The sequence below is a fragment of the Nansenia antarctica genome (genome assembly GCF_963989245.1).
Source record: "Nansenia antarctica genome assembly, chromosome: 8".
Taxonomy (NCBI): Eukaryota; Metazoa; Chordata; class Actinopteri; order Argentiniformes; family Microstomatidae; genus Nansenia; species Nansenia antarctica.
The window spans coordinates 45041088-45066785 of record NC_137678.1 but is presented as its reverse complement, the minus strand read 5'-3'; the positions used below and the strand labels follow the sequence as shown (position 1 = coordinate 45066785).

The following is a 25698-nucleotide window of genomic DNA, read 5'->3' as shown; positions in this document are numbered from 1 at the left end:
AGAATAATACTGTGGATTGAAATTATTTCACTAGCCTACTTCTTACAGTACAAGTACAGTACACTGAGAGTCTATGGAAAACCTACACTATAGAAGTGTCCACACCTCTGACCTGAAATTGTCCTTGTATAAGCAATTATATATATATTTTTTTCCAGTTAATTCTTAAGTCTTTATTATCAAAATGTATTTCTTAAAACATTTACAAGATTTTTTTTTTTTTTTTTTAAATCTCTTTTTAAAATGGTGCTGTGTCAGGTAACAGCATAATATATTCAAATACAGAAAACTATATGAAGAAGAAACAGTACAGACATTCACCCTAATGTGTTCAAGAGAAAAAGAAACGTCTGACGAGTGACAAGTAACATAACACAGGAAGTACAAGAAAAGTAAATGCACAACTAATCTCAAATAAGAAGTAAATACAGTAGTGAGTTTCCAGGCTGTGCGCCTATCGGTGGGAGGGAGGTGTGAACATCATGAGGTCCCTGGGACAGACCGACTGCCTTATCCTATCGTTCTCTGGGGTGAACAGCAACATTTCCGACTCAACTGGCTTTGGGGTCCATTGTGTGAACATTGGTGCCTCACTGTGAAAGACTGTGACGGGAAAGGCTGTGGGAGTCATGACTTCCTCCAGAGTCGATTCTCCAGGCTTCGCTACGGGACTATCCATTTGCACGTCGGTTTCCATGGGTGACAAAGACTCTGTAGCAGCAGCCGCTTGTGGCGACAGGCTGTACCTTGCTGCAGGTTGAAGGTAGCGCTCGAAGTCCAACCCTGGAACATCCTCCGTGACTGAGGTGTCAGGGGTTACACTCATGGGTACATCTGCATCAGCATGAACGCCATCAGTGCCAGAGACATGTAAATAGTCCTGCTTTGGTAATGATCGGTAACATTTGGTAATGATCCCGATTTGGTAATGAAACCCCATTGTTCTCCCTGGATGATTGGCAGTACCAATACAAATTAATTAAAATTAAGCCCTACAGGGCCAGAGGTCAGCCCAGGACCAGGGGTCCCCAGTCTACAGAGGTCCTGAGGACCAGGGGACCCCAGCCTACAGAGGTCCTGAGGACCAGGGGGACCAGGGGTCCCCAGCCTACAGAGGTCCTGAGGACCAGGGGACCCCAGCCTACAGAGGTCCTGAGGACCAGGGGTCCCCAGCATACAGAGGTCCTTAGGACCAGGGGACCCCAGCCTACAGAGGTCCTTAGGACCAGGGGTCCCCAGCCTACAGATCAGCCGTGTGTGTTTGTGCGCGTGTGCATGCGCAGGGGTGATGAGTGAGCTGCGTAATCTCATGACCCATGTTGCTGACCAGGGGCCAGGCACTTACGGAAGGCAGTGGCAGCACCCATCTTACCTTACTTTTTTATTTTATTTTTTATTTTTATTTTATTTCCACATTTATTTTCAAGAGACTTAGGAAATGGGTATTAAAACATTCCTTTTCTCTATTACCTAACAAAAGTGTGCACAACAATAAGTTGCGTACATTGAAGTGTGAAAAAAAACCTTTACCCAATGAAATAGAACAGCAAACAGTGTACATTGAACTATGAAAAAAATCTTTACCCAATGAAACAGCCAAAACATGAAGTGTATAAATTGTGTAAATTTGATTACAATAAAATGTAGCTGCTCACTCAGACTGATGACAAGATGAGTGATTATGGAAAACCTTTGGTGAGCCACCGCATAATAATAATAAACTGTAGTCCAGGGGGCCATTCCACTAAAGGTGGATCAGTATAGCTGCGATATAAATAAATGCGGCGCTCAGGCAACTCGAGATTGGAATTCAAGCCTCAGGTGATTCCTCGAACGAGGATCAGCCTTGTGTCATCTGTGTTCACAGAAGACAGGCTTACAAATCTTCGATATGGGCGCGTGCACGCAGACATACGCAGCCCCGAAGAGTCGATCTGTCGAAATGAAGATACTCCACTCTGCAGGGGTACTACATTTGCGCAGCATTCCGAATTATTGATTTTTATGAAGACGGAAAAATAAGATGTAAAATAGTGCAATACTGCTGCAATTAACAAGGCGAGGGAAATGGTTTGGCAAGAAATTGCTGACCGATTAAATGCGTAGGTCATACTAGCCCCAGTTATTGTTATATGTTCATATTTTAATAAATGAATATTACTACTGTGGTGATATCCGCAGCAGGCTACAAACCGTCATATCGCCACAATGGCCTAGTGGTATCGACCGCTGCCATAGGATTTACTCGTCATTTTATATCGGTGGTTCGTTTAATGTTTGGAGCCACTTCAGTTGTGATTTTTCTCGAATTGCTCAAGATCCTCAGCGTCAAGCTTCTCTATTTTCTTGTCTATGGAGGTGGAAAAGTGTAAACAGTTAGTGTGAACCCTGTCTTTTGGATGCATCAATGTCAAATCTTGAGTGCTCAATCTAGACAAAGAAACAAACATACTGAAATGTTTTTCGATTCTGTTGAGAATGTTCATGCTGTGTTTGCTGTCAACCATATTGACTGCAAGCCCCCTCTTGCCAAAACGTCCTGTGCGACCAATCCGGTGAAGGTATGTCTCATTGTCATGATTTTAATCAGATGGTATGGGAAGCGGCTGCCACGGATCTGGTGGTTCTTGTCATATGGACACTGAAGGAGTTTGTTTGGGTCACTGGCATCTTTTATTTCAGTGTCTTCGAAGTGTTGCAGCTCCTCAATTGTAGCAGTGGTCTTCGTGGGAGTGCAAGTTGATCCCAATGTGAAGGCCATGCTTCTACTGCGTCACTCTCAGCTCCAGGTCCATGCATCCACGTGGCAAACGTTGAAATAAATTGAGTCAGTGCGTTAGCGAACTCTGCCGTTTTTGCTTTATACTGTACCATACATCCAGGGTTCGAGTTATGTGGGAGCCAATGGGAGCTCTCTAGACCAGGTTAACACAAAGATCTAATCCTTGAGTTCAGTTGAAAAAAAACTATCTGTAAAAACAGATTAAAAGGCGTTACAGGTTGATTAGGCCTCCAACCCTTCAAGAACTTAGAGGTGCACCTCAGCACTGTCCAGGTCTTCGCTATTCACAGATCTCCTGTCCTCACAGTTCAGGATGTGGTGTGATAGCTCATGTTTGGGCATCAGGTGGCGGGCATTGAAAGGGCAGGTTTTCAATTTATTGGCCAGTTCTGGGTGATTCTTACTGCACTTGATCAGATGGTATGGGAAGCGGCTGCCACGGATCTGGTGGTTCTTGTCATATGGACACTGAAGGAGTTTGTTTGGGTCACTGGCATCTTTTATTTCAGTGTCTTCGAAGCATTGCAGCTCCTCAATTGTAGCAGTGGGGGGAGACGGCGTCTAAGCACGCTCCCCGCGGATGCGGCGTGCCAGCTGGATGTCTTTTGGCATGATGGTGACACGCTTGGCATGGATGGCGCACAGGTTGGTGTCCTCAAACAGACCCACCAGGTAGGCCTCGCTGGCCTCCTGCAGGGCTCCGATGGCAGCGCTCTGGAAACGCAAGTCAGTCTTGAAGTCCTGAGCAATTTCTCTGGCACTGAGCTTGCTCAGAAACTCCGCCTCCGCTGCAGACAGACCGTTGGGTCGGTCTGTGGTGATTTTCGCAATGGCGGCGTTAAATACGGCGATGTTATTCGCCGCCGCCGCCGCCTGCGCACCGAGCTCATCAGAGCTTTCTGATTCTGACACCGGCACCAACCACTCAGCTGGGTGAGGGCGGCGTGATGTCAGGGCCGGCTGAGCGGGCGGGACCATCCCTACTTGGGGAGGTGCCTGACCAGAACGCCGCTCTGGGGCCTGTCCGGACGCATCATCGGCAGAGCTATTCGAGTCGGATAGCATCCCCGAGATAGCGCCCGCCAGGGGAACGCTCTCCTTGAACCAGGCCATCCCCTTTCGCCTTTCCGCGACGGAAAGGAGGTGGAAGGGGAGGCAGCTGGGGGAGGCGACCAACGCCGCCTCGGCATGTTCGGGGCCGAGGCAGACGTGGCAGAAGTCGTGCTTGTCCTCCGCTGCTAGGAAATCGCAGCGGCAGGTGTCCCGGAGGAACTTCTTCGTGGTCGGCGGCGGACGATCCATCGCTGAAGGGAAAAGTCTAAAAAAAAAAAAATGACACTTTTTTGCCGATCAGCAACACTGGATGAACTTTATTCAGTGGCTGGAGAGGTAACCAGGCTAGATGTTTGTACTTCTGCTGTAGTGCACCGACAGGATGGGTGTGCTCTGCCAGACCCAGCTGCTCGGCGGAGAATGCACTCTGGATTATCCGGCTCGAAGGACCATGTCTGGCTCAGTGGTCATCCTGGAAGTAGAAGTCCTCCTCCTCACTGTCGTCAGAAGCAGCCTCCTTATCAGAGAACATCTTCCACACAACAAATGAATCATCTTCCTCACCCGCAACGCATCTGCTCATCGCCCGCTTCAATGATGGAGTTGGTATATAAATCGTGGCAGACCGGGCTTGTTTAGGAACTTTGCTTTGGCCTTTCTTCAATCTTTTATGAAGTCGGTAGAGATAGGTGTCATTGTTTCCGTCCATGGGGCCCATCATCCCAGGGGTGATGTGGAGGCACTTAGGGGTCTTCTTGGCTGAGAAGCCTGAGGTCTTCTCTGGGTCGGTCTGTGGTGATTTTCGCAATGGCGGCGTTAAATACGGCGATGTTATTCGCCGCCGCCGCCGCCTGCGCACCGAGCTCATCAGAGCTTTCTGATTCTGACACCGGCACCAACCACTCAGCTGGGTGAGGGCGGCGTGATGTCAGGGCCGGCTGAGCGGGCGGGACCATCCCTACTTGGGGAGGTGCCTGCCCAGAACGCCGCTCTGGGGCCTGTCCGGACGCATCATCGGCAGAGCTATTCGAGTCGGATAGCATCCCCGAGATAGCGCCCGCCAGGGGAACGCTCTCCTTGAACCAGGCCATCCCCTTTCGCCTTTCCGCGACGGAAAGGAGGTGGAAGGGGAGGCAGCTGGGGGAGGCGACCAACGCCGCCTCGGCATGTTCGGGGCCGAGGCAGACGTGGCAGAAGTTGTGCTTGTCCTCCGCTGCTAGGAAATCGCAGCGGCAGGTGTCCCGGAGGAACTTCTTCGTGGTCGGCGGCGGACGATCCATCGCTGAAGGGAAAAGTCTAAAAAAAAAAAATTGACACTTTTTTGCCGATCAGCAACACTGGATGAACTTTATTCAGTGGCTGGAGAGGTAACCAGGCTAGATGTTTGTACTTCTGCTGTAGTGCACCGACAGGATGGGTGTGCTCTGCCAGACCCAGCTGCTCGGCGGAGAATGCACTCTGGATTATCCGGCTCGAAGGACCATGTCTGGCTCAGTGGTCATCCTGGAAGTAGAAGTCCTCCTCCTCACTGTCGTCAGAAGCAGCCTCCTTATCAGAGAACATCTTCCACACAACAAATGAATCATCTTCCTCACCCGCAACGCATCTGCTCATCGCCCGCTTCAATGATGGAGTTGGTATATAAATCGTGGCAGACCGGGCTTGTTTAGGAACTTTGCTTTGGCCTTTCTTCAATCTTTTATGAAGTCGGTAGAGATAGGTGTCATTGTTTCCGTCCATGGGGCCCATCATCCCAGGGGTGATGTGGAGGCACTTAGGGGTCTTCTTGGCTGAGAAGCCTGAGGTCTTCTCTGGGTCGGTCTGTGGTGATTTTCGCAATGGCGGCGTTAAATACGGCGATGTTATTCGCCGCCGCCGCCGCCTGCGCACCGAGCTCATCAGAGCTTTCTGATTCTGACACCGGCACCAACCACTCAGCTGGGTGAGGGCGGCGTGATGTCAGGGCCGGCTGAGCGGGCGGGACCATCCCTACTTGGGGAGGTGCCTGCCCAGAACGCCGCTCTGGGGCCTGTCCGGACGCATGATCGGCAGAGCTATTCGAGTCGGATAGCATCCCCGAGATAGCGCCCGCCAGGGGAACGCTCTCCTTGAACCAGGCCATCCCCTTTCGCCTTTCCGCGACGGAAAGGAGGTGGAAGGGGAGGCAGCTGGGGGAGGCGACCAACGCCGCCTCGGCATGTTCGGGGCCGAGGCAGACGTGGCAGAAGTCGTGCTTGTCCTCCGCTGCTAGGAAATCGCAGCGGCAGGTGTCCCGGAGGAACTTCTTCGTGGTCGGCTGCGGACGATCCATCGCTGAAGGGAAAAGTCTCCTCCGCTGAAAAGTGTCCTCCGCTGCTTGGAAGTCGCAGCGGCAGGCGTCCCGGAGGAACTTCTCCAAAGGCGGCGGACGATCCATATCTTGAAGGGAAAAGTCTGGCGGGTTCTCCAGTCTTAGTAGTCGTCCTTCTCAGTCTTCAGATATAAACCCGTGCTGAACTTTTTGGGAGAATGATGGAGCGAAGTACGCCCCTTTATATAGCACCCCAGGCGGGCGCAGGCATTGAAAAATTCAGTCATTGGCTACTTTAGGTAGCGGGTAAACCAATAGGAGCAGAGCTCCCCTATGGGGCGGAGCTCCACAATATAGAACCAGTCTACGGGTTGTCTGCTTCAGAGCGCTGTGTTTATGACAGAAAGAAGAGGGGGTGGGCAGTGGGAGATGTTGGAGGAGGCGGGCTAGTCTGCCCACCCAATCAGAAGTTAGAAACGGTACCGGTATTTTCTGTGATATTTTTCTAATTGGTGAAGACTATAAATAGGGTCCCCCAATGTTGGGCATTGTTTCTCAGCCCCCCCGAAAAAAATAATATTGGGAGAAAGTATTTGTAAAAAAAATAAAGATAATAATAATTCTCATTAAGATTTTTTTCTCATAATTTTTGATAGGGTGGGCACGACTCATGTCAGGAGACGCAGCAGACAGCCCATTGCTAGAACCGGCCCTGCTGCAACATACTGTACTGTATGTTTCATGCTCCATTTTAGAGTGTGTTTGTGTGTACCAGCTAGCCAAACAAGTGTTAGCTTGTTAGCTAGCTAGCTTTGTTAGAGATATAATAGATTATAGAAAAGGTAAATGCTTTTGTAATGAACGGTAATGTTGTGCGGAATCAAAAAATAATGATAAATTCATTGACTTGTAGATTTGCTGTAGAATAATACTGTGGATTGAAATTATTTCACTAGCCTACTTCTTACAGTACAAGTACAGTACACTGAGAGTCTATGGAAAACCTACACTATAGAAGTGTCCACACCTCTGACCTGAAATTGTCCTTGTATAAGCAATTATATATATATTTTTTTCCAGTTAATTCTTAAGTCTTTATTATCAAAATGTATTTCTTAAAACATTTACAAGATTTTTTTTTTTTTTTTTTAAATCTCTTTTTAAAATGGTGCTGTGTCAGGTAACAGCATAATATATTCAAATACAGAAAACTATATGAAGAAGAAACAGTACAGACATTCACCCTAATGTGTTCAAGAGAAAAAGAAACGTCTGACGAGTGACAAGTAACATAACACAGGAAGTACAAGAAAAGTAAATGCACAACTAATCTCAAATAAGAAGTAAATACAGTAGTGAGTTTCCAGGCTGTGCGCCTATCGGTGGGAGGGAGGTGTGAACATCATGAGGTCCCTGGGACAGACCGACTGCCTTATCCTATCGTTCTCTGGGGTGAACAGCAACATTTCCGACTCAACTGGCTTTGGGGTCCATTGTGTGAACATTGGTGCCTCACTGTGAAAGACTGTGACGGGAAAGGCTGTGGGAGTCATGACTTCCTCCAGAGTCGATTCTCCAGGCTTCGCTACGGGACTATCCATTTGCACGTCGGTTTCCATGGGTGACAAAGACTCTGTAGCAGCAGCCGCTTGTGGCGACAGAGTGTACCTTGCTGCAGGTTGAAGGTAGCGCTCGAAGTCCAACCCTGGAACATCCTCCGTGACTGAGGTGTCAGGGGTTACACTCATGGGTACATCTGCATCAGCATGAACGCCATCAGTGCCAGAGACATGTAAATAGTCCTGCTTTGGTAATGATCGGTAACATTTGGTAATGATCCCGATTTGGTAATGAAACCCCATTGTTCTCCCTGGATGATTGGCAGTACCAATACAAATTAATTAAAATTAAGCCCTACAGGGCCAGAGGTCAGCCCAGGACCAGGGGTCCCCAGTCTACAGAGGTCCTGAGGACCAGGGGACCCCAGCCTACAGAGGTCCTGAGGACCAGGGGGACCAGGGGTCCCCAGCCTACAGAGGTCCTGAGGACCAGGGGACCCCAGCCTACAGAGGTCCTGAGGACCAGGGGTCCCCAGCATACAGAGGTCCTTAGGACCAGGGGACCCCAGCCTACAGAGGTCCTTAGGACCAGGGGTCCCCAGCCTACAGATCAGCCGTGTGTGTTTGTGCGCGTGTGCATGCGCAGGGGTGATGAGTGAGCTGCGTAATCTCATGACCCATGTTGCTGACCAGGGGCCAGGCACTTACGGAAGGCAGTGGCAGCACCCATCTTACCTTACTTTTTTATTTTATTTTTTATTTTTATTTTATTTCCACATTTATTTTCAAGAGACTTAGGAAATGGGTATTAAAACATTCCTTTTCTCTATTACCTAACAAAAGTGTGCACAACAATAAGTTGCGTACATTGAAGTGTGAAAAAAAACCTTTACCCAATGAAATAGAACAGCAAACAGTGTACATTGAACTATGAAAAAAATCTTTACCCAATGAAACAGCCAAAACATGAAGTGTATAAATTGTGTAAATTTGATTACAATAAAATGTAGCTGCTCACTCAGACTGATGACAAGATGAGTGATTATGGAAAACCTTTGGTGAGCCACCGCATAATAATAATAAACTGTAGTCCAGGGGGCCATTCCACTAAAGGTGGATCAGTATAGCTGCGATATAAATAAATGCGGCGCTCAGGCAACTCGAGATTGGAATTCAAGCCTCAGGTGATTCCTCGAACGAGGATCAGCCTTGTGTCATCTGTGTTCACAGAAGACAGGCTTACAAATCTTCGATATGGGCGCGTGCACGCAGACATACGCAGCCCCGAAGAGTCGATCTGTCGAAATGAAGATACTCCACTCTGCAGGGGTACTACATTTGCGCAGCATTCCGAATTATTGATTTTTATGAAGACGGAAAAATAAGATGTAAAATAGTGCAATACTGCTGCAATTAACAAGGCGAGGGAAATGGTTTGGCAAGAAATTGCTGACCGATTAAATGCGTAGGTCATACTAGCCCCAGTTATTGTTATATGTTCATATTTTAATAAATGAATATTACTACTGTGGTGATATCCGCAGCAGGCTACAAACCGTCATATCGCCACAATGGCCTAGTGGTATCGACCGCTGCCATAGGATTTACTCGTCATTTTATATCGGTGGTTCGTTTAATGTTTGGAGCCACTTCAGTTGTGATTTTTCTCGAATTGCTCAAGATCCTCAGCGTCAAGCTTCTCTATTTTCTTGTCTATGGAGGTGGAAAAGTGTAAACAGTTAGTGTGAACCCTGTCTTTTGGATGCATCAATGTCAAATCTTGAGTGCTCAATCTAGACAAAGAAACAAACATACTGAAATGTTTTTCGATTCTGTTGAGAATGTTCATGCTGTGTTTGCTGTCAACCATATTGACTGCAAGCCCCCTCTTGCCAAAACGTCCTGTGCGACCAATCCGGTGAAGGTATGTCTCATTGTCATGATTTTAATCAGATGGTATGGGAAGCGGCTGCCACGGATCTGGTGGTTCTTGTCATATGGACACTGAAGGAGTTTGTTTGGGTCACTGGCATCTTTTATTTCAGTGTCTTCGAAGTGTTGCAGCTCCTCAATTGTAGCAGTGGTCTTCGTGGGAGTGCAAGTTGATCCCAATGTGAAGGCCATGCTTCTACTGCGTCACTCTCAGCTCCAGGTCCATGCATCCACGTGGCAAACGTTGAAATAAATTGAGTCAATGCGTTAGCGAACTCTGCCGTTTTTGCTTTATACTGTACCATACATCCAGGGTTCGAGTTATGTGGGAGCCAATGGGAGCTCTCTAGACCAGGTTAACACAAAGATCTAATCCTTGAGTTCAGTTGAAAAAAAACTATCTGTAAAAACAGATTAAAAGGCGTTACAGGTTGATTAGGCCTCCAACCCTTCAAGAACTTAGAGGTGCACCTCAGCACTGTCCAGGTCTTTGCTATTCACAGATCTCCTGTCCTCACAGTTCAGGATGTGGTGTGATAGCTCATGTTTGGGCATCAGGTGGCGGGCATTGAAAGGGCAGGTTTTCAATTTATTGGCCAGTTCTGGGTGATTCTTACTGCACTTGATCAGATGGTATGGGAAGCGGCTGCCACGGATCTGGTGGTTCTTGTCATATGGACACTGAAGGAGTTTGTTTGGGTCACTGGCATCTTTTATTTCAGTGTCTTCGAAGCATTGCAGCTCCTCAATTGTAGCAGTGGGGGGAGACGGCGTCTAAGCACGCTCCCCGCGGATGCGGCGTGCCAGCTGGATGTCTTTTGGCATGATGGTGACACGCTTGGCATGGATGGCGCACAGGTTGGTGTCCTCAAACAGACCCACCAGGTAGGCCTCGCTGGCCTCCTGCAGGGCTCCGATGGCAGCGCTCTGGAAACGCAAGTCAGTCTTGAAGTCCTGAGCAATTTCTCTGGCACTGAGCTTGCTCAGAAACTCCGCCTCCGCTGCAGACAGACCGTTGGGTCGGTCTGTGGTGATTTTCGCAATGGCGGCGTTAAATACGGCGATGTTATTCGCCGCCGCCGCCGCCTGCGCACCGAGCTCATCAGAGCTTTCTGATTCTGACACCGGCACCAACCACTCAGCTGGGTGAGGGCGGCGTGATGTCAGGGCCGGCTGAGCGGGCGGGACCATCCCTACTTGGGGAGGTGCCTGCCCAGAACGCCGCTCTGGGGCCTGTCCGGACGCATCATCGGCAGAGCTATTCGAGTCGGATAGCATCCCCGAGATAGCGCCCGCCAGGGGAACGCTCTCCTTGAACCAGGCCATCCCCTTTCGCCTTTCCGCGACGGAAAGGAGGTGGAAGGGGAGGCAGCTGGGGGAGGCGACCAACGCCGCCTCGGCATGTTCGGGGCCGAGGCAGACGTGGCAGAAGTCGTGCTTGTCCTCCGCTGCTAGGAAATCGCAGCGGCAGGTGTCCCGGAGGAACTTCTTCGTGGTCGCCGGCGGACGATCCATCGCTGAAAGGAAAAGTCTAAAAAAAAAAATTTGACACTTTTTTGCCGATCAGCAACACTGGATGAACTTTATTCAGTGGCTGGAGAGGTAACCAGGCTAGATGTTTGTACTTCTGCTGTAGTGCACCGACAGGATGGGTGTGCTCTGCCAGACCCAGCTGCTCGGCGGAGAATGCACTCTGGATTATCCGGCTCGAAGGACCATGTCTGGCTCAGTGGTCATCCTGGAAGTAGAAGTCCTCCTCCTCACTGTCGTCAGAAGCAGCCTCCTTATCAGAGAACATCTTCCACACAACAAATGAATCATCTTCCTCACCCGCAACGCATCTGCTCATCGCCCGCTTCAATGATGGAGTTGGTATATAAATCGTGGCAGACCTGGCTTGTTTAGGAACTTTGCTTTGGCCTTTCTTCAATCTTTTATGAAGTCGGTAGAGATAGGTGTCATTGTTTCCGTCCATGGGGCCCATCATCCCAGGGGTGATGTGGAGGCACTTAGGGGTCTTCTTGGCTGAGAAGCCTGAGGTCTTCTCTGGGTCGGTCTGTGGTGATTTTCACAATGGCGGCGTTAAATACGGAGATGTTATTCGCCGCCGCCGCCGCCTGCGCACCGAGCTCATCAGAGCTTTCTGATTCTGACACCGGCACCAACCACTCAGCTGGGTGACGGCGGCGTGATGTCAGGGCCGGCTGAGCGGGCGGGACCATCCCTACTTGGGGAGGTGCCTGCCCAGAACGCCGCTCTGGGGCCTGTCCGGACGCATCATCGGCAGAGCTATTCGAGTCGGATAGCATCCCCGAGATAGCGCCCGCCAGGGGAACGCTCTCCTTGAACCAGGCCATCCCCTTTCGCCTTTCCGCGACGGAAAGGAGGTGGAAGGGGAGGCAGCTGGGGGAGGCGACCAACGCCGCCTCGGCATGTTCGGGGCCGAGGCAGACGTGGCAGAAGTCGTGCTTGTCCTCCGCTGCTAGGAAATCGCAGCGGCAGGTGTCCCGGAGGAACTTCTTCGTGGTCGGCGGCGGACGATCCATCGCTGAAGGGAAAAGTCTAAAAAAAAAAATTTGACACTTTTTTGCCGATCAGCAACACTGGATGAACTTTATTCAGTGGCTGGAGAGGTAACCAGGCTAGATGTTTGTACTTCTGCTGTAGTGCACCGACAGGATGGGTGTGCTCTGCCAGACCCAGCTGCTCGGCGGAGAATGCACTCTGGATTATCCGGCTCGAAGGACCATGTCTGGCTCAGTGGTCATCCTGGAAGTAGAAGTCCTCCTCCTCACTGTCGTCAGAAGCAGCCTCCTTATCAGAGAACATCTTCCACACAACAAATGAATCATCTTCCTCACCCGCAACGCATCTGCTCATCGCCCGCTTCAATGATGGAGTTGGTATATAAATCGTGGCAGACCGGGCTTGTTTAGGAACTTTGCTTTGGCCTTTCTTCAATCTTTTATGAAGTCGGTAGAGATAGGTGTCATTGTTTCCGTCCATGGGGCCCATCATCCCAGGGGTGATGTGGAGGCACTTAGGGGTCTTCTTGGCTGAGAAGCCTGGGTCGGTCTGTGGTGATTTTCGCAATGGCGGCGTTAAATACGGCGATGTTATTCGCCGCCGCCGCCTGCGCACCGAGCTCATCAGAGCTTTCTGATTCTGACACCGGCACCAACCACTCAGCTGGGTGAGGGCGGCGTGATGTCAGGGCCGGCTGAGCGGGCGGGACCATCCCTACTTGGGGAGGTGCCTGCCCAGAACGCCGCTCTGGGGCCTGTCCGGACGCATCATCGGCAGAGCTATTCGAGTCGGATAGCATCCCCGAGATAGCGCCCGCCAGGGGAACGCTCTCCTTGAACCAGGCCATCCCCTTTCGCCTTTCCGCGACGGAAAGGAGGTGGAAGGGGAGGCAGCTGGGGGAGGCGACCAACGCCGCCTCGGCATGTTCGGGGCCGAGGCAGACGTGGCAGAAGTCGTGCTTGTCCTCCGCTGCTAGGAAATCGCAGCGGCAGGTGTCCCGGAGGAACTTCTTCGTGGTCGGCGGCGGACGATCCATCGCTGAAGGGAAAAGTCTAAAAAAAAAAAAATGACACTTTTTTGCCGATCAGCAACACTGGATGAACTTTATTCAGTGGCTGGAGAGGTAACCAGGCTAGATGTTTGTACTTCTGCTGTAGTGCACCGACAGGATGGGTGTGCTCTGCCAGACCCAGCTGCTCGGCGGAGAATGCACTCTGGATTATCCGGCTCGAAGGACCATGTCTGGCTCAGTGGTCATCCTGGAAGTAGAAGTCCTCCTCCTCACTGTCGTCAGAAGCAGCCTCCTTATCAGAGAACATCTTCCACACAACAAATGAATCATCTTCCTCACCCGCAACGCATCTGCTCATCGCCCGCTTCAATGATGGAGTTGGTATATAAATCGTGGCAGACCGGGCTTGTTTAGGAACTTTGCTTTGGCCTTTCTTCAATCTTTTATGAAGTCGGTAGAGATAGGTGTCATTGTTTCCGTCCATGGGGCCCATCATCCCAGGGGTGATGTGGAGGCACTTAGGGGTCTTCTTGGCTGAGAAGCCTGAGGTCTTCTCTGGGTCGGTCTGTGGTGATTTTCGCAATGGCGGCGTTAAATACGGCGATGTTATTCGCCGCCGCCGCCGCCTGCGCACCGAGCTCATCAGAGCTTTCTGATTCTGACACCGGCACCAACCACTCAGCTGGGTGAGGGCGGCGTGATGTCAGGGCCGGCTGAGCGGGCGGGACCATCCCTACTTGGGGAGGTGCCTGCCCAGAACGCCGCTCTGGGGCCTGTCCGGACGCATCATCGGCAGAGCTATTCGAGTCGGATAGCATCCCCGAGATAGCGCCCGCCAGGGGAACGCTCTCCTTGAACCAGGCCATCCCCTTTCGCCTTTCCGCGACGGAAAGGAGGTGGAAGGGGAGGCAGCTGGGGGAGGCGACCAACGCCGCCTCGGCATGTTCGGGGCCGAGGCAGACGTGGCAGAAGTCGTGCTTGTCCTCCGCTGCTAGGAAATCGCAGCGGCAGGTGTCCCGGAGGAACTTCTTCGTGGTCGGCGGCGGACGATCCATCGCTGAAGGGAAAAGTCTAAAAAAAAAAAATTGACACTTTTTTGCCGATCAGCAACACTGGATGAACTTTATTCAGTGGCTGGAGAGGTAACCAGGCTAGATGTTTGTACTTCTGCTGTAGTGCACCGACAGGATGGGTGTGCTCTGCCAGACCCAGCTGCTCGGCGGAGAATGCACTCTGGATTATCCGGCTCGAAGGACCATGTCTGGCTCAGTGGTCATCCTGGAAGTAGAAGTCCTCCTCCTCACTGTCGTCAGAAGCAGCCTCCTTATCAGAGAACATCTTCCACACAACAAATGAATCATCTTCCTCACCCGCAACGCATCTGCTCATCGCCCGCTTCAATGATGGAGTTGGTATATAAATCGTGGCAGACCGGGCTTGTTTAGGAACTTTGCTTTGGCCTTTCTTCAATCTTTTATGAAGTCGGTAGAGATAGGTGTCATTGTTTCCGTCCATGGGGCCCATCATCCCAGGGGTGATGTGGAGGCACTTAGGGGTCTTCTTGGCTGAGAAGCCTGAGGTCTTCTCTGGGTCGGTCTGTGGTGATTTTCGCAATGGCGGCGTTAAATACGGCGATGTTATTCGCCGCCGCCGCCGCCTGCGCACCGAGCTCATCAGAGCTTTCTGATTCTGACACCGGCACCAACCACTCAGCTGGGTGAGGGCGGCGTGATGTCAGGGCCGGCTGAGCGGGCGGGACCATCCCTACTTGGGGAGGTGCCTGCCCAGAACGCCGCTCTGGGGCCTGTCCGGACGCATCATCGGCAGAGCTATTCGAGTCGGATAGCATCCCCGAGATAGCGCCCGCCAGGGGAACGCTCTCCTTGAACCAGGCCATCCCCTTTCGCCTTTCCGCGACGGAAAGGAGGTGGAAGGGGAGGCAGCTGGGGGAGGCGACCAACGCCGCCTCGGCATGTTCGGGGCCGAGGCAGACGTGGCAGAAGTCGTGCTTGTCCTCCGCTGCTAGGAAATCGCAGCGGCAGGTGTCCCGGAGGAACTTCTTCGTGGTCGGCGGCGGACGATCCATCGCTGAAGGGAAAAGTCTAAAAAAAAAAAATTGACACTTTTTTGCCGATCAGCAACACTGGATGAACTTTATTCAGTGGCTGGAGAGGTAACCAGGCTAGATGTTTGTACTTCTGCTGTAGTGCACCGACAGGATGGGTGTGCTCTGCCAGACCCAGCTGCTCGGCGGAGAATGCACTCTGGATTATCCGGCTCGAAGGACCATGTCTGGCTCAGTGGTCATCCTGGAAGTAGAAGTCCTCCTCCTCACTGTCGTCAGAAGCAGCCTCCTTATCAGAGAACATCTTCCACACAACAAATGAATCATCTTCCTCACCCGCAACGCATCTGCTCATCGCCCGCTTCAATGATGGAGTTGGTATATAAATCGTGGCAGACCGGGCTTGTTTAGGAACTTTGCTTTGGCCTTTCTTCAATCTTTTATGAAGTCGGTAGAGATAGGTGTCATTGTTTCCGTCCATGGGGCCCATCATCCCAGGGGTGATGTGGAGGCACTTAGGGGTCTTCTTGGCTGAGAAGCCTGAGGTCTTCCTGGGTGCTTCCTGGGTGCTTCGTGGGTCTTCCTGGCCCTGAAGCTCAGCTCTGCGTGGTTCAGGCTGCTTTTCCCAGGCAGCAGGTCTGGTGTGGGGCTGCCGTGGTCCTTCGAGCCGGATGAAGGTCTCTCTGGGTCTCTTGTTTGTCTCTGGGACAAACCGACAGGATGGGTGTGCTCTGCCAGACCCAGCTGCTCGGCGGAGAATGCACTCTGGATCTTGTACCTCTTCTTTGGCTCAGCAACGGGGGATATGGTGAAGGATACGGCCGCCCCGTGAAGCACCTGCAGCTCCTGTCTGACTGTGCGGAGGACCAAATCTTCTGGCTTGCCTTTCAGGCCTAACTTCTGTGCTGCGGCCTGGAGAAGGATGGTCCTCTCTGATCCGTCGTCTAAGATAGCATATGCTTCCAATGACCTGTTTCCATTTCTTATGATGACCTTACTGATCTTCAGGAGCACTTTACAGTTGGATACTGGGCGTTCGACATACAGGACTTGGCTAGGTGTGTTCACGAGACAGATATCCGTTGCTGGCACTTCATCCTCTGCTCTCTCGTTCACTTCATGCAGTACAATCAGGTGTCTTCTGTTGCAAGTCTTGCATGGGGTCTTCAGTGTGCACTTAGCTTAACTTAGCTTAGCACGTACCTCCGTGTACGCTCACTGGTGGGCATGTTAGAACAGCTGGGGGAGAGAGGCCGTGTAGAGCTGCATTGTGGTTCCCACGTCCACAGATTGCTGGGTAAGCTACCTCATGACCTCACTGCCAGCTTCAAGAGGTTCATCCACCCCCTGAGAGTAACCATCCCCACGCTCATTGACTTTGCTGAGTGGCTAGAGTATGAACTCGAAGTGCAGGAAGAAATCGTTCAGCTGCTTGAAGTTGGTACAATTGTTCAGAAAGTGGCTGGTGTTGTCGCAGTATGGACAATAGGCTTTCCCTTTCTCCACGTTGCTTTGGTGGCTGGCTGAAGGCTCCGATGCAGGCGCTGTGGGGGGACTTGTCGCTGCAGTCTCATTTGTACCCAGGAGAATGGTGGTGGTCTTGCTGTATTGTGTTGAGTCCCTCTGGTTCTCCCTCCTCCGGTTGGATGACTCGTCCCTCTCGTAGCTGACACACTGAACGAAAAAACCGCTGAAAAGTGTCCTCCGCTGCTTGGAAGTCGCAGCGGCAGGCGTCCCGGAGGAACTTCTCCAAAGGCGGCGGACGATCCATATCTTGAAGGGAAAAGTCTGGCGGGTTCTCCAGTCTTAGTAGTCGTCCTTCTCAGTCTTCAGATATAAACCCGTGCTGAACTTTTTGGGAGAATGATGGAGCGAAGTACGCCCCTTTATATAGCACCCCAGGCGGGCGCAGGCATTGAAAAATTCATTCATTGGCTACTTTAGGTAGCGGGTAAACCAATAGGAGCAGAGCTCCCCTATGGGGCGGAGCTCCACAATATAGAACCAGTCTACGGGTTGTCTGCTTCAGAGCGCTGTGTTTATGACAGAAAGAAGAGGGGGTGGGCAGTGGGAGATGTTGGAGGAGGCGGGCTAGTCTGCCCACCCAATCAGAAGTTAGAAACGGTACCGGTATTTTCTGTGATATTTTTCTAATTGGTGAAGACTATAAATAGGGTCCCCCAATGTTGGGCATTGTTTCTCAGCCCCCCCGAAAAAATTAATATTGGGAGAAAGTATTTGTAAAAAAAATAAAGATAATAATAATTCTCATTAAGATTTTTTTCTCATAATTTTTGATAGGGTGGGCACGACTCATGTCAGGAGACGCAGCAGACAGCCCATTGCTAGAACCGGCCCTACTGCAACATACTGTACTGTATGTTTCATGCTCCATTTTAGAGTGTGTTTGTGTGTACCAGCTAGCCAAACAAGTGTTAGCTTGTTAGCTAGCTAGCTTTGTTAGAGATATAATAGATTATAGAAAAGGTAAATGCTTTTGTAATGAACGGTAATGTTGTGCGGAATCAAAAAATAATGATAAATTCATTGACTTGTAGATTTGCTGTAGAATAATACTGTGGATTGAAATTATTTCACTAGCCTACTTCTTACAGTACAAGTACAGTACACTGAGAGTCTATGGAAAACCTACACTATAGAAGTGTCCACACCTCTGACCTGAAATTGTCCTTGTATAAGCAATTATATATATTTTTTTTTTTCCAGTTAATTCTTAAGTCTTTATTATCAAAATGTATTTCTTAAAACATTTACAAGAATTACTTTTTTTCAAAAAAAAATCTCTTTTTAAAATGGTGCTGTGTCAGGTAACAGCATAATATATTCAAATACAGAAAACAGTATGAAGAAGAAACAGTACAGACATTCACCCTAATGTGTTCAAGAGAAAAAGAAACGTCTGACGAGTGACAAGTAACATAACACAGGAAGTACAAGAAAAGTAAATGCACAACTAATCTCAAATAAGAAGTAAATACAGTAGTGAGTTTCCAGGCTGTGCGCCTATCGGTGGGAGGGAGGTGTGAACATCATGAGGTCGCTGGGACAGACCGACTGCCTTATCCTATCGTTCTCTGGGGTGAACAGCAACATTTCCGACTCAACTGGCTTTGGGGTCCATTGTGTGAACATTGGTGCCTCACTGTGAAAGACTGTGACGGGAAAGGCTGTGGGAGTCATGACTTCCTCCAGAGTCGATTCTCCAGGCTTCGCTACGGGACTATCCATTTGCACGTCGGTTTCCATGGGTGACAAAGACTCTGTAGCAGCAGCCGCTTGTGGCGACAGGCTGTACCTTGCTGCAGGTTGAAGGTAGCGCTCGAAGTCCAACCCTGGAACATCCTCCGTGACTGAGGTGTCAGGGGTTACACTCATGGGGACATCTGCATCAGCATGAACGCCATCAGTGCCAGAGACATGTAAATAGTCCTGCTTTGGTAATGATCGGTAAAATTTGGTAATGATCCCGATTTGGTAATGAAACCCCATTGTTCTCCCTGGATGATTGGCAGTACCAGAACAAATTAATTAAAATTAAGCCCTACAGGGCCAGAGGTCAGCCCAGGACCAGGGGTCCCCAGTCTACAGAGGTCCTGAGGACCAGGGGACCCCAGCCTACAGAGGTCCTGAGGACCAGGGGGACCAGGGGTCCCCAGCCTACAGAGGTCCTGAGGACCAGGGGACCCCAGCCTACAGAGGTCCTGAGGACCAGGGGTCCCCAGCATACAGAGGTCCTTAGGACCAGGGGACCCCAGCCTACAGAGGTCCTTAGGACCAGGGGTCCCCAGCCTACAGATCAGCCGTGTGTGTGTGTGCGCGTGTGCATGCGCAGGGGTGATGAGTGAGCTGCGTAATCTCATGACCCATGTTGCTGACCAGGGGCCAGGCACTTACGGAAGGCAGTGGCAGCACCCATCTTACCTTACTTGTTTATTTTATTTTTTATTTTTATTTTATTTCCACATTTATTTTCAAGAGACTTAGGAAATGGGTATTAAAACATTCCTTTTCTCTATTACCTAACAAAAGTGTGCACAACAATAAGTTGCGTACATTGAAGTGTGAAAAAAAACCTTTACCCAATGAAATAGAACAACAAACAGTGTACATTGAACTATGAAAAAAATCTTTACCCAATGAAACAGCCAAAACATGAAGTGTATAAATTGTGTAAATTGGATTACAATAAAATGTAGCTGCTCACTCAGACTGATGACAAGATGAGTGATTATGGAAAACCTTTGGTGAGCCACCGCATAATAATAATAAACTGTAGTCCAGGGGGCCATTCCACTAAAGGTGGATCAGTATAGCTGCGATATAAATAAATGCGGCGCTCAGGCAACTCGAGATTGGAATTCAAGCCTCAGGTGATTCCTCGAACGAGGATCAGCCTTGTGTCATCTGTGTTCACAGAAGACAGGCTTACAAATCTTCGATATGGGCGCGTGCACGCAGACATACGCAGCCCCGAAGAGTCGATCTGTCGAAATGAAGATACTCCACTCTGCAGGGGTACTACATTTGCGCAGCATTCCGAATTATTGATTTTTATGAAGACGGAAAAATAAGATGTAAAATAGTGCAATACTGCCGCAATTAACAAGGCGAGGGAAATGGTTTGGCAAGAAATTGCTGACCGATTAAATGCGTAGGTCATACTAGCCCCAGTTATTGTTATATGTTCATATTTTAATAAATGAATATTACTACTGTGGTGATATCCGCAGCAGGCTACAAACCGTCATATCGCCACAATGGCCTAGTGGTATCGACCGCTGCCATAGGATTTACTCGTCATTTTATATCGGTGGTTCGTTTAATGTTTGGAGCCACTTCAGTTGTGATTTTTCTCGAATTGCTCAAGATCCTCAGCGTCAAGCTTCTCTATTTTCTTGTCTATGGAGGTGGAAAAGTGTAAACAGTTAGTGTGAACCCTGTCTTTTGGATGCATCAATGTCAAATCTTGAGTGCTCAATCTAGACAAAGAAACAAACATACTGAAATGTTTTTCGATTCTGTTGAGAATGTTCATGCTGTGTTTGCTGTCAACCATATTGACTGCAAGCCCCCTCTTGCCAAAACGTCCTGTGCGACCAATCCGGTGAAGGTATGTCTCATTGTCATGATTTTAATCAGATGGTATGGGAAGCGGCTGCCACGGATCTGGTGGTTCTTGTCATATGGACACTGAAGGAGTTTGTTTGGGTCACTGGCATCTTTTATTTCAGTGTCTTCGAAGTGTTGCAGCTCCTCAATTGTAGCAGTGGTCTTCGTGGGAGTGCAAGTTGATCCCAATGTGAAGGCCATGCTTCTACTGCGTCACTCTCAGCTCCAGGTCTATGCATCCACGTGGCAAACGTTGAAATAAATTGAGTCAGTGCGTTAGCGAACTCTGCCGTTTTTGCTTTATACTGTACCATACATCCAGGGTTCGAGTTATGTGGGAGCCAATGGGAGCTCTCTAGACCAGGTTAACACAAAGATCTAATCCTTGAGTTCAGTTGAAAAAAAACTATCTGTAAAAACAGATTAAAAGGCGTTACAGGTTGATTAGGCCTCCAACCCTTCAAGAACTTAGAGGTGCACCTCAGCACTGTCCAGGTCTTCGCTATTCACAGATCTCCTGTCCTCACAGTTCAGGATGTGGTGTGATAGCTCATGTTTGGGCATCAGGTGGCGGGCATTGAAAGGGCAGGTTTTCAATTTATTGGCCAGTTCTGGGTGATTCTTACTGCACTTGATCAGATGGTATGGGAAGCGGCTGCCACGGATCTGGTGGTTCTTGTCATATGGACACTGAAGGAGTTTGTTTGGGTCACTGGCATCTTTTATTTCAGTGTCTTCGAAGCGTTGCAGCTCCTCAATTGTAGCAGTGGGGGGAGACGGCGTCTAAGCACGCTCCCCGCGGATGCGGCGTGCCAGCTGGATGTCTTTTGGCATGATGGTCACCAGTGTTGGGCAATATTACTTAGTAGAGTAATATATTAGTTATTACATATTACTCCTTAGGAAAGTAATATCCTTATATTACTTATTACTTGGAATCAAGAGTAATAATATTACTTTACTTTTATATTACATATTACTTTCCCCCTTTCCACCCGCAAAAATATGTACAACAACACAATGGTTTAGCCAGCTCCTTTTCTTGAACTGAATCCAATTTATTGGAATAATAAACTGAATAAGTGCAAACGGAATAAGTGCAAACACTTATCTACAATTTAGACTCCATCTTCACGTATTCTTTGTCAAGCCACAGAGAAAACTATTTTCTCTGTGGCAGCTCAACACCGGATCTCACAGGTATTTTTCGTATGATCTTTCTAAACGAGGGCGAGTCGACTGTGGATAACGGTAACATCTCCTCTACTACATACTCAGCGACAAGGTTTTTCAGATCGTCTCCACTAAATGCGGCATCTTTCTTGAAATCCAGTTTCTGTTGTTTTGCTGGCGTGGCCTCCGTGTTATCGGCAGGGGCTTTCGCAACCAGTTTAACTTTGTCGTGGGCCTTTTCCAGGTGCTTCAACAGGTTGGATGTAGTATTTTTCGCGGAAGACAGTAGTTTTCTTCCCGCACAAAGTTTGCAACGGAGATTAATATTGTTGTCATCCTTGACAGACACAAAGTCAAAATAGTGTCGATACTTCCAGCCGTGGAAAGTAAAACGCTGTTTATCATCATCCGCCATGGTTTGATTTGTATTGAGAAACGCCGCCACGCTGTCAGTTGTCAACACACTAGGCTACGTCATAAATGTGTGCAGGCTGCGGCACGTTCTAAAAGGAACAGATCTATAAGCTACTATGCACCTCAGCGCAGTGTGCTGATAGCTTGTATATCTGTTCTATCTTTGCACGCAACAACCCCGGTACTATACATGAATTATACGTTTAACAGCCATTGTAACGGGTAACGAGGCCCTAATTTGGCGGAGTAACGAGGTATAATATTACTTTTTCGCAGAGTAGTCTCGTTATATTACTCGTTACTGGGTAAAGTAATAATATTACAGTAATATATTACTTAGTAACTCGTTACTGCCCAACACTGATGGTGACACGCTTGGCATGGATGGCGCACAGGTTGGTGTCCTCAAACAGACCCACCAGGTAGGCCTCGCTGGCCTCCTGCATGGCTCCGATGGCAGCGCTCTGGAAACGCAAGTCGGTCTTGAAGTCCTGAGCAATTTCTCTGACCAGGCGCTGGAAGGGCAGCTTGCGGATCAGCAGCTCAGTGGACTTCTGGTACCGACGGATCTCTCTCAGGGCCACGGTACCAGGCCTGTAACGATGGGGCTTCTTGACTCCACCGGTGGAGGGGGCGCTCTTACGAGCAGCCTTGGTGGCCAGCTGTTTACGTGGAGCCTTTCCTCCAGTGGACTTACTTGGGTCAGATTCTGTCTGCTTGGTACGAGCCATTGCAACGAGTTATCACCCTGAAATCTAAAATGCTTTGCATATTCAGGCTTGGCTAACATCTAATTTCGTATAATGTTCAAATAATTAAATACATCCTTAAAGTGACTGATGTCCAAAAGCACAAATTTGAGGTACCTTTGTCCAACTGCATAAATAGATGCATTCAACGATGAGTGTTTAATGTTTGGAGCCACTTCAGTTGTGATTTTTCTCGAATTGCTCAAGATCCTCAGCGTCAAGCTTCTCTATTTTCTTGTCTATGGAGGGGGAAAAGTGTAAACAGTTAGTGTGAACCCTGTCTTTTGGATGCATCAATGTCAAATCTTGAGTGCTCAATCTAGACAAAGAAACAAACATACTGAAATGTTTTTCGATTCTGTTGAGAATGTTCATGCTGTGTTTGCTGTCAACCATATTGACTGCAAGCCCCCTCTTGCCAAAACGTCCTGTGCGACCAATCCGGTGAAGGTATGTCTCATTGTCATGATTTTAATCAGATGGTATGGGAAGCGGCTGCCACGGATCTGGTGGTTCTTGTCATATGGACACTGAAGGAGTTTGTTTGGGTCACTGGCATCTTTTATTTCAGTGTCTTCGAAGCGTTGCAGCTCCTCAATTGTAGCAGTGGTCTTCGTGGGAGTGCAAGTTGATCCCAATGTGAAGGCCATGCTTCTACTGCGTCACTCTCAGCTCCAGGTCCATGCATCCACGTGGCAAACGTTGAAATAAATTGAGTCAGTGCGTTAGCGAACTCTGCCGTTTTTGCTTTATACTGTACCATAGATCCAGGGTTCGAGTTATGTGGGAGCCAATGGGAGCTCTCTAGACCAGGTTAACACAAAGATCTAATCCTTGAGTTCAGTTGAAAAAAAACTATCTGTAAAAACAGATTAAAAGGCGTTACAGGTTGATTAGGCCTCCAACCCTTCAAGAACTTAGAGGTGCACCTCAGCACTGTCCAGGTCTTCGCTATTCACAGATCTCCTGTCCTCACAGTTCAGGATGTGGTGTGATAGCTCATGTTTGGGCATCAGGTGGCGGGCATTGAAAGGGCAGGTTTTCAATTTATTGGCCAGTTCTGGGTGATTCTTACTGCACTTGATCAGATGGTATGGGAAGCGGCTGCCACGGATCTGGTGGTTCTTGTCATATGGACACTGAAGGAGTTTGTTTGGGTCACTGGCATCTTTTATTTCAGTGTCTTCGAAGCGTTGCAGCTCCTCAATTGTAGCAGTGGGGGGAGACGGCGTCTAAGCACGCTCCCCGCGGATGCGGCGTGCCAGCTGGATGTCTTTTGGCATGATGGTGACACGCTTGGCATGGATGGCGCACAGGTTGGTGTCCTCAAACAGACCCACCAGGTAGGCCTCGCTGGCCTCCTGCAGGGCTCCGATGGCAGCGCTCTGGAAACGCAAGTCGGTCTTGAAGTCCTGAGCAATTTCTGGAAGGGCAGCTTGCGGATCAGCAGCTCAGTGGACTTCTGGTACCGACGGATCTCTCTCAGGGCCACGGTACCAGGCCTGTAACGATGGGGCTTCTTGACTCCACCGGTGGAGGGGGCGCTCTTACGAGCAGCCTTGGTGGCCAGCTGTTTACGTGGAGCCTCTCCTCCAGTGGACTTACTTGGGTCAGATTCTGTCTGCTTGGTACGAGCCATTGCAACGAGTTATCACCCTGAAATCTAAAATGCTTTGCATATTCAGGCTTGGCTAACATCTAATTTCGTATAATGTTCAAATAATTAAATACATCCTTAAAGTGACTGATGTCCAAAAGCACAAATTTTAGGTAACTTTGTCCAACTGCATAAATAGATGCATTCAACGATGAGTGTTTAATGTTTGGAGCCACTTCAGTTGTGATTTTTCTCGAATTGCTCAAGATCCTCAGCGTCAAGCTTCTCTATTTTCTTGTCTATGGAGGGGGAAAAGTGTAAACAGTTAAGCCTGATTTATACTCCTGCGTCGAATTTACGGGCGGCTACGCCGTAGCCTACGCGAGGGCTCTCCAAGTTTATAGTTCGACGTTGGTCCGCGGACCGCGTCGCGTTGGTCGGTGTACTCATAGCGGCATAATAGCGATCAAAAAACTTGCTTGTTGTAAAGAAAATGTCTATAATGCATTGAAATGACAGTAAACTAAGATAATAAGATGGTTATCATACATTTTCAAATCTTTCAAATCTTTATTAATGTTATGGCTTTACCACCAGCTGAAATAAACATCATTTAGAAAAGTGAATAGAAATACAAAATAAATCTCAAAAGATATGTACAAATTTAAAATTCACAATATATCAGATAATCTGACTATTACCATTGCACACAAAGAGAAAATCACAGAACAGTCTCTGGTGAGGCTCCACGAAGGAGAAGAGAGGGTTCCAGTACCATGTCCTCCAACAGTGTGCTCCTCCATGTGTCTGGTGACTGAGTCCATATAGACACACTTCTGATGTTTCTCTTCATCCTCTCCTCCTTCCTCCTCCTCCTCTTTCACCATCACATCTACCTTCTCTTCCTCCTCTACCACCAGAAGATACACATTCCCTTTCTCTTCTGACTCCAAGTCTTTTTCACTGGCTTTTGTACAGTGTTGCTTTTTGCTCTGCACTTCTGCCTTTGTCCTCCTCAGGAAGTATGGACTTATGATGGCCATGAGGTTCTCTGACATCCTGAGTCCCAGTGCCTTCTCACCAGGGGTGGCATCCTTCTCCCTTGCACGGGTGCAGCGTGTGGAGGTGCCCACGGTTGTTCTATATGGAGGGTCGGTGACATTATTCTCTTGTGGCGATGTTTTCTTGTTAGCTGCTATCATTCCCACACTGTTGGCAGATTGTTTTGTATTGTATAGAATGGAGATACATGTTTCAAACATTGAAGGCTTTTGGGTTTGGCCAAACATTTCTGAGATGGATTGAGATCCTTTATGAAGACCCGGAGGCAGCGGTGAACACAAACGGTCTAATATCATCCTATTTTACACTTGGTAGAGGCACTCGGCAGGGCTCGGCGCTGTCACCAGGTCTCTT

General features: G+C 49.1%; 1 protein-coding gene and 1 pseudogene across 2 annotated transcripts; both read right to left on the bottom strand.

Moving 5' to 3' along the window:
* Positions 1–3343: 3343 nt before the first annotated feature.
* LOC308163395 (histone H3.3A-like) lies at positions 3344–22667 on the bottom strand (the record flags this gene model as incomplete). Its single annotated transcript, XM_080537582.1, has 2 exons — positions 3344–3523; positions 22428–22667. The coding sequence occupies 2 exons, from the start codon at positions 22665–22667 to the stop codon at positions 3344–3346; spliced, it is 420 nt and encodes a 139-aa protein (XP_080393708.1).
* A 1250-nt stretch (positions 22668–23917) lies between these two features.
* On the bottom strand, positions 23918–24324 carry LOC308163290 (histone H3.3A-like; annotated as a pseudogene). The gene has a single exon. The product of its transcript is annotated as a histone H3.3A-like (transcript).
* Positions 24325–25698: the final 1374 nt, after the last annotated feature.